Here is a 13,109-nt window from a genome sequence, read left to right on the forward strand (position 1 = left end):
CATTTTCTTGTTTTATTGTATTCTGTTTCTCCGTTTTTGTTACATGGGCTGGGGCCGGGAATCGAACCGAGGTCCTCCGGCATAGCAGGCAAGCACTTTGCCCGCTGAGCCACCGCGGCCCACCCAGGATCCTGTTTTTTAATCCATTCTGCCAGTCTGTGTCTTTTGATTGGGGAATTCAGTCCATTAACATTTAGTGTTATTACTGTTTGGATAATATTTTCCTCTCCCATTTTGCCTTTTGTATTATATATATCATATCTGACTTTCCTTCTTTCTACACTCTTCTCCATACCTCTCTCTTCTGTCTTTTCGTATCTGACTCTAGTGCTCCCTTTAGTATTTCTTGCAGAGCTCGTCTCTTGGTCACAAATTCTGTCAGTGACTTTTTGTCTGAGAATGTTTTTATTTCTCCCTCATTTTTGAAGGACAATTTTGCTGGATATAGGAAGTTTGGTTGGCAGTTTTTCTCTTTTAGTAATTTAAATATATCATCCCACTGTCTTCTAGCTTCCATGGTTTCTGCTGAGAAATCTACACATAGTCTTATTGGGTTTCCCTTGTATGTGATGGATTGTTTTTCTCTTGCTGCTTTCAAGATCCTCTCTTTCTCTTTGACCTCTGACATTCTAACTAGTAAGTGTCTTGGAGAATGCCTGTTTCGGTCTGTTCTCTTTGGGGTGCGCTGCACTTCTTGGATCTGTAATTTTAGGTCTTTCATAAGAGTTGGGAAATTTTCAGTGATAATTTCTTCCATTGGTTTTTCTCCTCCTTTTCCCTTCTCTTTCCTTCTGAAACACCCACAACACATATATTTATGCGCTTCATATTGTCATTCAGTTCCCTGATCCCCTGTTCAAATTTTTCCATTCTTTTCCCTATAATTTCTGTTTCTTTTTGGAATTCAGATGTTCCATCCTCCAGTTCACTAATTCTGGCTTCTGTCTCTTTAAATCTACCATTGTAGGTATCCATTGTTTTTTCCAGCTTTTCTACTTTGTCCTTCTCTCCCATAAGTTCTGTGATTTGTTTTTTCAGTTTTTCCATTTCTTCTTTTTGTTGATCCCATGTCTTCTTCATGTCCTCCCTCAATTTATCGATTAGGTTTTTGAGGAGGTTTTCCATTTCTGTTCGTATATTCAGCATTAGTTGTCTCAGCTCCTGTATCTCATTTGAACTATTGGTTTGTTCTTTTGACTGGGCCATATTTTCAATTTTCTGAGCATGATCCGTTATCTTCTGCTGGCGTCTGGGCATTTAATCAGATTTCCCTGGGTGTAAGACCCTGCAGGTTGAAAGATTTTTCTGTGAAATCTCTGGGCTCTGTTTTTCTTATCCTGCCCAGTAGGTGGCGCTTGTGGTGCTCATCTCTCTGCGGGTCCCACCAGTAAAAGATGCTGTGACTCCTTTAACTTTGGAAAACTCTCGCTGTAGGGGGGGGTCGCCAGCCGAAGCGGCTTGGGGGAGTGCCAATACGAATCTCCCAGCTGGCCCGCGGTTCCACGCGTGAGAAGGGTCGCCGGCCTCCGCGGCTTGGGGAAACGCCTGTCCAAATTTCCCAGCCGGCCTGGGGCACCAAGTGTGGCGGGGGGGTGTCAGCCGCTGCGGCTTGGGGACGTGTCTATCCACCGGTCCCAGCTGGACCGGGAAGCCACGTGTTTGGAAGGGATCCCGGTCGCCGTCCTCCGCGGCTTGGGGATCTCCGATCCAATTCTCCCAGCTAGTCTGGGGGGCCGCGCGTTGTGAGGGGGGTGGGCGCCAGCCGCTGCGGCTTGAGGGAACCGCCTGTCCAATTCTCCCAGCCGGTCCAGGAAGGAGGAAGGGAGGGACTCCGGCCGCCCTGGCCCTGGCCCTGGGAAGGCCGCGCCCCTCGGCGATCTCACCGGAGCGGGTTCTCCCAGCCAGTCAGCCGTTCCAGAATGGGGTACGCTGTCTTCTTGGTCTCTTTCGTGGCTCTGGGAGCTGTTCTGAATCGTTTCTACTTCTCTAGTAGCTGTTCTGGAGGAGGAACTAAGACCCACGCCTCTTACTAAGCTGCCATCTTCTTCGGAAGTCAAGACATACGTTTTTGCTAAGTGGTATGGTCATGGCAGGGCCTGTTCCACTCTTATTAGCGTAAGGAAACCAGGCTCATAAGGTAGGAACTGTGGCGAAACAGGGACAAGCCGCCATCTTGGTAAAGGAGAAGAGCTGTAGTAGCCTCTTAGTTGGTCTGTCTGCTTCTACCATTGTCCCCCTTCAGTCTGTTTTCAGTTTAGCAGCCTTGATCCACCCCCCCCCCCCTTATTGATTTATTTGTTATGGTAGACAGTAGGAGAGAGTCTTGAAAAGAACAGAGATTTTTGAAGCCAGATAATTTTAAAATTGCCATTTACTCACAGTGTGCTTTTGGGAAAGTCACTTTATTTCTTTAAATCTCAAGTGTTAGTTTAAAATAAGGATAATATTTGTTTCATAGAGTCAATATTAAATGAGTTAATGTTTTATTGGGCTTACCAGAAATGTACCTAACAGAGAATAAATATTAAATAGATGCAATTTCTTTTTTTTTTCCTTCCTACTCCAAACAGATGAGCTGCTGTTCATTTCTTTTGATTAGCAGAGTGCATATGTAGGCAGGTAACATTGTATGCATGTACCTCTTCATAAGTGATACTTGGCTAATAAATACATCTTTGTTTTATGTTTTACCTTTGCATTTTCTTTAAATTTCATTCATGCCCTCTTACTCATATCTACTTGGTTTAGTTTCTTTGTTGGTAAAGCACATTCCTTCCAATCAGTTGGTAAAGCACATTCCTTCCCATCATTAAACAATGGGAATGTATTGGCAATTAAAGCATCATGAAGGCAATGCCTTCTTACCAAAAACTGGCATTCTGGGGCTGGCTGCTCTCGATACTTGTTCCTTGACTTTTCTGTCATATAGCAGTGCACATGGTGGCCTTTCCTAGCCTCTCTTTTCTCTTAGTGGTTCTGTTGACTTTCAGCTTCCTATTTTATGTGGCTTCCTCGCTCTCTGTCTGAATTTCATTCTGCTTATAAAAGACTCCAGTTATAGGATTAAGACCCATTGTGATTGAGTTGGGCCACACCTTAATTGAAGCAACTTCATCAAAAGGTTCTACTTACAATGGGTTCACACCCACAGGAATGGATTAAGTTTAAGAATATGTTTTTTTTTGAGGTGCGTGGCTCCAAACCATCACACTGCCCTTGTGACATTAAATATGTAAAATAAGGACCAAAGTTCATAACTGAATAGTACAACTTTAATCTGTATGTTTTTTGTGCCCACATTATTTAGCTTAGAGCTAAATAGATGGGTTTGGGCTACCAAATTAAAGGTCACTCAAGTTGTTTATTTTTCAAATGTAATGTTTTTATCCTGAATTGACAGGCATAATCATTTTGTTCTCTATTCCAGAAGTAATCATTTAAAGTTTCACCTAGTTGCAGGAAAGAAAGAATATTTTTTAGGATTGTTTACTTTGTTTTTATAGTTTCTGTAATTCATTTCCTTCATAAGAAATCACCAGATGAGGAATACCCCTATTATATAGTTTTTATTTCTGTGCTAGGACTATTTTAGTGTTTAAATACATTTGAGTTGAAAGCTCTCTGTTCTGTGAGGTAGATTCTACTTATGACATTTCTCCTTTTGAAATAATGGGGATAGCAAATCTATTAACAGTGTTTCTCAATATAGAGAATATTTTGCATTATTTGTAAATTAGTGCTGGGTTAAATTCAGTATGCTGATAAAAATGCTTTCTTGATTATCTGAAATCTTGGAAAACTAACCTCATTTTTTAAGTTAGCACTTGAGTTGTAGGGGTCAGATCTTTTTTACTTCTATACTATTATCAGTTGGTTTTCCTCTGTAATTTTCACAATTTATTTGAAGTAAGTTTTAACTCAAGTTTGGTGAGTAAATTCTAACTTCACAGACTGCAGCACTGTTCTGTGTTTATACTTTGGGGTCAGGTAATCAGTATGCAAATAACTTGACTTGCTTGGCAGCTTGAGGACCTTCTGTTTTGTCCATAAATGTAGATGTAAATATTATATATGGGAAGTCTTATCTGTACTGATGGAATTGTCTGTTAAGCAGAGCAAAAAAGTTTAAATTGGTGTATATCATTGCAGTCTTTATTGCTTTGGATAATGGATTCATAGGTTCCATAAGCCTACCACAATCACTTTTAAAGAGGTTGGAATTTTTTCTGCAGCATCTTGGGCTACTGGTGAGTTCATTATTTTTTGAAATCTTTTATTGTTTACCTTTACCTGAGAGTTAATCTCAACTCTTATGATTAATCTTCATTGGGTTAAGATATTGTTAAGGTTTCAGTCTTAGAGGAATGAATTGTCCAACAAAAATATCTGACAACATTACCATAATCCCAGAAACTCCTTCATATACTCTTCCAGTTCCAGAACCCATCCTCCAAGGTAAACATTAGCCTAACTTTTTAGCATCATTGATTAGTTTAGCCTGATTTTAAACTCTATATGAATGAAATTTACAGTGTATACTCTATTTCCATCTGACTTCTTTTCCTTAACATTAGGTTTATGAGACTTATCCATTTTGTTACATGTAGTTATAGTTCATTCATTCTCATGGTATACAACATATATTATGAATAGGCAAGGATTTGTTTATCCATTGTACTGTTGATGACATGGTTTTCTAGTTTTTTATTTTTACAATTATGAGGTGTTCTATTAGGAACATTCTTATACATTTCATTTGGTGAACAAATGTGTACTTATTTTCATGGATATATATAGTGCTACTGTTTTCCAAAGTGGTTGTATCAATTTATACTCCTATCAGTAGTATATAATTCATTTATTTTAGACTTAATAAGATTTTTTTTTTAAGATTCTACTAGGCTTTAAACTTTTCAGATGTAAATAAGATACAGAAAACAAATATTATGGCTTACTGAATTAACATAAGGCAAACAGTTTTGAACCATTGCTCAGTTTAAGAAGCCCTTCTGTGTGCCCTGTCTTAATCTTAACTTCTTCCCTCCCTCCTTCCAAAAGTAACCACAATCCTGATTTTATAGTAATCACTTTCTTGTGTTTCTTTTATGGTTTTATCATCCAGTGTCTATCACTAGAGATCATTAAAAAAAATAAAGGTGTCTTTTAATCCAGAGCAGCACTCATTGTCCAATGGAGTTTTCTGTGATAATGAAAATATTATATTTCTGTGCTCTACAGTATGGTAGCTACTAGCCACCTTTGGCTTTTGAATACTTGATATGTAGCTAGTTTGACTCAGGACCTGGGTTTTACATATTATTTTTTTTATTAAATATAAATTCTAATAATCACATGTATAGTGGTTGTTGTGTTGGACAGCACCAATCTGTAGGATTCTCACCTGTCACTTTCTTTTCCTGCTTATCAGGTGAAAGACCTGGGTCATTTGGCCATAGTCTAAATTTTGTTGATCGTGTACTCAGAAACAATTAAATTTTTCTTGTATTCTTTGATTTTCCTAAAAATTGATAGCTGGATTCAGAGTTTTGAACAGACTCGTATTTAATCCCTTTGGCAAACTGTAATTGTTGTATTCTATTTACAAGAGACATACTGTCTGGTCTTCACTCTTTTTTAATGTTATTAGCTATTGACGTTTGAAACTATTGAACTATTAATGCATTGGGTGTTGTGAAATGGTAATATTCTATTTTTGTTTCCCATGTTTTAGCTGTAATAATTTTATAAGGATATCCCTTTTCTTATATATTTTTTGGCTACCAGTACAATTTATAAAGGAAATGCAGGCTAAATGCTTGACTCTTTTCTTTTATTTTCCCACTTTTCAAGGTAATGAACTGATTTCTTGTCATCCTAAGACAGTGACCAATTAGGGTTTTTGTTTTTTAAAAAAAACATTACTGTGATCTCACGGCCAATGAAACCCTCTTCACTGCATTCCTTTGACATGACTATAGCTGTGAAGTATCTGTAGCTTACTTTCTGGTCTGTCAAAATGTTCCAGGTTCATCTCATGTATTTCCTTTCCCAGATCAACTAGTTCTTTAAGAAGTCTTGGTTTCTTTTAATGAAGAATGGCATTTCAAAGCCAAAATCTAGGCTTTTCTGCAATGTTCTTCACATGTGTGTGAATGATATATGTGTATAGGTATATATATGTATGTACACATTTGTATACAAACACATTATAATTTTATCTAAGAATCATGTAGTCTCACATTTTCATGACAAATAAGGTTATTCTTAGGGTGGCTTATTATCAGGAGAATATGTCAGTGCTATTCACCACATTAACAGATGTAAGGGAAAACTATTTGCTTATCCCAGTAGGTGCAGAATAAATGAGTGATTAAAATTCAGCAGTCACAGTGTTAACTTTTTAGTTTTGACAAATGGTTATTAAGATATTAACATTAGGAGAGACAGATGAAGGGTACAGGGAAATTATTGGTACTGTCATAGGTTGCAAAAGCTGCTGGAATGCAATATTCCACAAATGGAGTGGCTTTTTTTTTTTTTTTTAATTTTTTTATTAATGGAAAGAAAAAAAAAGAAATTAACACAACATTTAGAAATCATACCATTCTACATATGCACTCAGTAATTCTTAACATCATCACATAGATGCATGATCATTGTTTCTTAGTACATTTGCATCGGTTTAGAGGAACTAGCAACACAACAGAAAAAGATATAAAATGTTAATATAAAGAAAAGAAATAAAAGTAGTAATAATAGTAAAAAACAACAACAACAAACAAACCAACAAGCAAACAAAAACAAAAAAAACCCTATAGCTCAGATGCAGCTTCATTCAGTGTTTTAACATGATTACTTTACAATTAGGTATTATTGTGCTGTCCATTTTTGAGTTTTTGTATCTAGTCCTGTTGCACAGTCTGTATCCCTTCAGCTTCAATTACCCATTGTCTTACCCTGTTTCTAACTCCTGCTGAACTCTGTTACCAATGACATATTTCAAGTTTATTCTCGAATGTCCGTTCACATCAGTGGGACCATACAGTATTTGTCCTTTAGTTTTTGGCTGGATTCACTCAGCATAATATTCTCTAGGTCCATCCATGTTATTACATGGTTCATAAGTTTATCTTGTCTTAAAGCTGCATAATATTCCATCGTATGTATATACCACAGTTTGTTTAGCCACTCTTCTGTTGATGGAGATTTTGGCTGTTTCCATCTCTTTGCAATTGTAAATAATGCTGCTATAAACATTGGTGTGCAAATGTCCGTTTGTGTCTTTGCCCTTAAGTCCTTTGAGTAGATACCCAGCAATGGTATTGCTGGGTCGTATGGCAATTCTATATTCAGCTTTTTGAGGAACCGCCAAACTGCCTTCCACAGTGGTTGCACCCTTTGACATTCCCACCAACAGTGGATAAGTGTGCCTCTTTCTCCGCATCCTCTCCAGCACTTGTCATTTTCTGTTTTGTTGATAATGGCCATTCTGGTGGGTGTGAGATGATATCTCATTGTGGTTTTGATTTGCATTTCTCTAATGGCCAGGGACATTGAGCATCTCTTCATGTGCCTTTTGGCCATTTGTATTTCCTCTTCTGAGAGGTGTCTGTTCAAGTCTTTTTCCCATTTTGTAATTGGGTTGGCTGTCTTTTTGTTGTTGAGTTGGACTATCTCTTTATAAATTCTGGATACTAGACCTTTATCTGATATGTCGTTTCCAAATATTGTCTCCCATCATGTAGGCTGTCTTTCTACTTTCTTGATGAAGTTCTTTGATGCACAAAAGTGTTTAATTTTGAGGAGCTCCCATTTATTTCTTTCTTTCTTCAGTGCTCTTGCTTTAGGTTTAAGGTCCATAAAACCGCCTCCAATTGTAAGCTTCATAAGATATCTCCCTACATTTTCCTCTGTTTTATGGTCTTAGACCTAATGTTTAGATCTTTGATCCATTTTGTGTTAACTTTTGTATAGGGTGTGAGATATGGGTCCTCTTTCAGTCTTTTGCATATGGATATCCAGTTCTCTAGGCACCATTTATTGAAGAGACTGTTCTGTCCCAGGTGACTTGGCTTGACTGCCTTATCAAAGATCAAATGTCCATAGATGAGAGGGTCTATATCTGAGCACTCTGTTTGATTCCATTGGTCAATATATCTATCTTTATGCCAGTACCATGCAGTTTTGACCACTGTGGCTTCATAATATGCCTTAAAGTCCGGCAGCGTGAGACCTCCAGCTTCGTTTTTTTTCCTCAAGATACTTTTAGCAATTCGGGGCATCCTGCCCTTCCAGATAAATTTGCTTATTGGTTTTTCTATTTCTGAAAAATAAGTTGTTGGGATTTTGATTGGTATTGCATTGAATCTGTAGATGAGTTTAGGTAGGATTGACATCTTAATTATATTTAGTCTTCCAATCCATGAACACGGTATGCCCTTCCATCTATTTAGGTCTTCTGTGATTTCTTTTAGCAGTTTTTTGTAGTTTTCTTTATATAGGTTTTTTTGTCTCTTTGGTTAAATTTATTCCTAGGTATTTTATTCTTTTAGTTGCGATTGTAAATGGGATTCGTTTCTTGATTTCCACCTCAGCTTGTTCATTACTATTGTATAGAAAAGCTACAGATTTTTGAATGTTGATCTTGTACCTGCTACTTTGCTGTACTCATTTATTAGCTCTAGTAATTTTGTTGTGGATTTTTCTGGGTTTTCTACGTATAGTATCATATTGTCTGCAAACAGTGATAGTTTTACTTCTTCCTTTCCAATTTTGATGCCTAATATTTCTTTTTCTTGCCTAATTGCTCTGGCTAGAACTTCCAACACAATGTTGAATAATAGTGGTAATAGTGGACATCCTTGTCTTGTTCCTGATCTTAGGGGGAAAGTTTTCAATTTTTCCCCATTGAGGATGATATTAGCTGTGGGTTTTTCATATATTCCCTCTATCATTTTAAGGAAGTTCCCTTGTATTCCTATCTTTTGAAGTGTTTTCAGCAGGAAAGGATGTTGAATCTTGTCAAATGCCTTCTCTGCATCAATTGAGATGATCATGTGATTTTTCTGCTTTGATTTGTTGATATGGTGTATTACATTAATTGATTTTCTTATGTTGAACCATCCTTGCATACCTGGGATGAATCCTACTTGGTCATGATGTATAATTCTTTTAATGTGTTGTTGGATACGATTTGCTAGAATTTTATTGAGGATTTTTGCATCTGTATTCATTAGAGAGATTGGTCTGTAGTTTTCTTTTTTCGTAATATCTTTGCCTGGTTTGGTATGAGGGTGATGTTGGCTTCATAGAATGATGGAGTGGCTTTTTAAAAGGGGAATTTATTAAGTTGCAAGTTTATAGTTCTAAAGCCATGAAAGTGTCCAAACTAAGGCTTCTGGGAAAAGATACCTTGATTTAAGAAAGGTCAGTGGGTCTGGAATACCTATGTCAGCTGGAAAGGCACATGGTGATGCCTGCTAGTTTTCTCTCGTGGGCTTCTTGTTTCATAAGGAGTCCCCAGGGGTGTTCTCTTTCTGCATCTCCAGAAATCTCTGGCTGTGTGGGCTCTGTTGGTTTGTAAAGTTTTTTCCAAAATGGTTCCCTCTTAAAGGGCTCCCAGTAAGCAACCCCATCTTGAATGGGTAGAGACACATCTCCATGAAAACCACCTAAGCAGAAGTTAACATCACAATTGGGTGGGTCACATCTCCTAGGAACCAATAAAAAAGATCTCACCTGCAATATTGAATGAGCATTAAAGGACCTGGTGTTCTGGGGTACATAATAACTTCAAATTGGCATGCTATCTTTACAAATTTTCTGTAAGTTATTATTCCAAAGTAAAAAAGGTTAATTAAAAGGAAGATAAGTAAGCTGATGTTAGGAAGAAAAATCAGTAGTCATTTGTAATTGAAAAAATTCTTTTTCAAAGTAGAAACAGAAGCAGCATTTCATTATTTGACAAATATGTTAATCATCATTAAAGTTAGTTACCCTTAAATCTAGGAACAAGAAAAGAATATAGCTGTCTTTCCTGTTTTTCAAGATTGAACTGAAAGATAAGAGAAAGAAAAAATACTAGAAGAAAAGAAACAAAACTTTAATTGAAAAAATATCTTAGATTTAATGAAAGTTTTATTGCAGTTGTGGTGTATATAAAGCACATTAAAAATCAGAGATTTCCCTATATCCATCAGGAACCAACTGTTTATCTATATGGCAAAAAAGTTAAAATTAAGCCTACTCTCATACCATATACATGAAAATAAATGTCAAATTGAGATCCAAATGTGTATAGCAAAACTTGCAATGTTTTAGAAGAAAATATAGGAAAATATGTTTCTGATATCAGGATAGGGAAAGTTTCTTAACTACAGATAATAAATGAAAAGGTAATGTTTGACTTCATTGAAATAAAACCTTAGCTAAGACGAATAACACCAAAAACCTAGTTAAAAGAAAGAAAATATTTGCCATGCCCTAGCCATTAAGATGTTAATGTTTAGAATGTATACTACAAAGATCAGTAACATCATAATAGAAAATTAGGCAAAGGGAATTTCCAGCCTGGTAAAATGGAGTAAGCATACACTACCCTATCCTACCCACTGGATGCAACCATAAATCCAGGACAATGCGTGGAAAAACTATTTGAGGACTCTGAAAAGTAAATAGTGGTAGATGGATTGGAGGTAAAAACCGAAATGGTAGTGAGCTTACCAGTTTTTTCCCCTTCTAGTATCCCTGGACAGAGCTTAGTGAAACTCAAAAGCTAGAATAGGCACTAAGGCATAGAAAGAGAGAGCTTAGATAGAAGTGCTCTAGTTTTTATTTGATGAGTAGAATGGAAATACAACCAAATATTCAGATGGGGTCTCCCAAACCTTCACCACTGTGCCCCTCTCTGCTTTTACTGTTTCCTTATGTCTCTGCCTCCATGCAATCCCGTGGTAGGGGTGAGGGAGACTTCTTCTCCAATAGGTGGAGCAGTTCTTAGTGTCAGGCCAATTCCTATTGTTTATTTCTCCTTTGTCTTCCCACTGCTGGGCCCCAGATGAAGATGCAGTTGTGGAATGCTTGGCAGAGCAGGATAGTTATAGTGCCAGGCTTATTTCCAGAGTATTGAAAAGAGGAGCTCCCCGTTACCAGAAAATACTGGGGAGATTGCAAAGTGAGAGAATTACAGGAAATTGACCCCATAAAAAAATTTGACCCCAAATTCAAATTTCTGAATTTCTGGGATAACTTCTGAGCTACAGTGGTGTGAATCTTGTCCTTCCTACTCAGGATCCCAAAGACTTTTGAAACTGACCTAACAGATCACTGCTTAGGCCCCAGACTTATTATTGTGAGGCACTGTACATAAGTGGCTACCACTACAAAAGCAGTGAACTGCTTTAGAAAAGGGAACTGCCATTTTCCATAGGATTTAAATAAAAAGCTGGAATCTCATAATTTAATATATTCAAACTATCCAAAATTACTTGACATAGAAAAATCCAGAAAAATTTCAGTTTGCAAGAATAAAGACAATAGATGTCAGTGCACATCTGTCACAGATGTTAGAATTACCTGACAAAGGTTTTAAAGCAGCTTTTTAAAAATGCTTCCACAAGCAATCATGTGAACACTCCTGAATGAGTGGAGAAAAAAAATTTTAAGTAAAGAAGTAGGAGATACGAAGAAGACCCAAATGGAAATTTTAGAATTAAAAAATAATAAGTGAAATAAGAAATATACTTGATGGATTCAATAGCAGAATCGAAAATGGTGCAGGAAAGAATTAGTTGACTTGAAGACAGGCCAATAGAAATTATTCAGACCTGAACATAACAGGAAAAGTGAGCTTCACAGCACTAAACTAGTATAAGTGAAACTGGTTGATTTAGCAAGAGTAATTCATGTCAGTGTGAGAAGCATTGATCTTTTTACTAAAAAATAGAAAGTGTATCATGTTTTCACACTGTAAACATTTAGATATATAATAGATTTTAGAAGATTTTCATTACTCCAAAAACAAAAAAAAAAAAACAGCCGAATATACCGTATCCTTTATTCCCTCCCGACTCCCCCCATTATTGACCCTTAGCATTGGTGTGGTACATTTGTACTGTTCATGAAAGACTATTAAAATATTACTAACTATAGTCCATAGTTTGCGATAGGTGCATTTTCCCCATATACCACTCTATTGTTAACTCCCTGTAATAGTGACATTTGTTCTAGTTCATGAAATAATTTTTTTATATTTCTACTGTTAATCACAATCATTATCCACAAGATTCACCATATAGTCCCATGTGTTTACCTTGAACTTTCCTTTTAGTGAAATAAAAGACTCTAAATTCCCCTTTCAGTCACATTAACACACAATTCAGCACTGTTAATTATACTTACAAGAATGTGCTACCATCACCTCTATCCATTTCCAAAAGTTTAAGTTCAACCTTGTTAAATATCCTACACATATTAAACAACTGCTCCCCATAACCTAGCCTCATTCTGTTTCTTGGTACCTACAGTCTAGATTTTACGTCTATGAGTTTACATATTATAATTAGTTCATATTAATGAGATCATATAATATTTGCCCTTTTGTGTCTGACATATTTCACTTAATATAATATTCTCAGTGTTCTTCATGTTGTTGTGTGCTTCATGACTTCGTGCCTTCTTACTGCTGAATAATTTTCCATTTTATAGTCTATACCACATGTGGTTTCTCCATTCATTGGTTGGTGGACACTTGGGTTGTGAATAATGCTGCTGAGAATATTTGGTGTGTAGATGTCTGTTTGAGTACCTGCTTTCAGTTCTTCTCTGTATATACCTAGTAGTGGGATTGCTGGAAAATTAGGCAACCCTATACTTAGATTTTTAAGGAACCACTAACTGTCTTCCACAGTGGTTGTACATTTTACATTCCTGCCAGCAGTGAATAAGTGTTCCTGTTTTCCCACATCTCATCAAGACTTGCAGTTTCCTGTTAATTTAATAGCTACCATTCTGGTGGTATAAAATGGTATCTCATTGTGGTTTTGATGTGCATTTCCCTAATAGCTGGTGAAGCTGAGCATCTTTTCGCATACTTTTTAGCCATTGGTATT

The 13,109-nt window shown here is 36.8% G+C and overlaps 1 protein-coding gene across 13 annotated transcripts in view; it reads left to right on the forward strand.

Annotated features, from left to right (window-relative positions):
• The window catches only part of TANC2 (tetratricopeptide repeat, ankyrin repeat and coiled-coil containing 2), a 642,298-nt gene that overhangs the window by 132,180 nt on the left and 497,009 nt on the right, over positions 1-13,109 (forward strand). Inside the window, exon 1 of one of the 13 annotated variants that reach the window (XM_077163517.1) lies at positions 9,148-9,824. The exons of 11 other annotated variants lie outside the window; for them this stretch is intronic. In XM_077163517.1, coding sequence (XP_077019632.1) covers positions 9,803-9,824 — 22 coding nt within the window. In that variant the 5' untranslated portion in view covers positions 9,148-9,802. Of the gene's footprint in view, positions 1-9,147; positions 9,825-9,888; positions 10,670-13,109 lie in introns of those variants that run through there. One more of the 13 variants, XM_077163521.1, reaches the window with a different exon arrangement.

Source organism: Tamandua tetradactyla, chromosome 6 (assembly GCF_023851605.1).
Source record: "Tamandua tetradactyla isolate mTamTet1 chromosome 6, mTamTet1.pri, whole genome shotgun sequence".
NCBI lineage: Eukaryota > Metazoa > Chordata > Mammalia > Pilosa > Myrmecophagidae > Tamandua > Tamandua tetradactyla.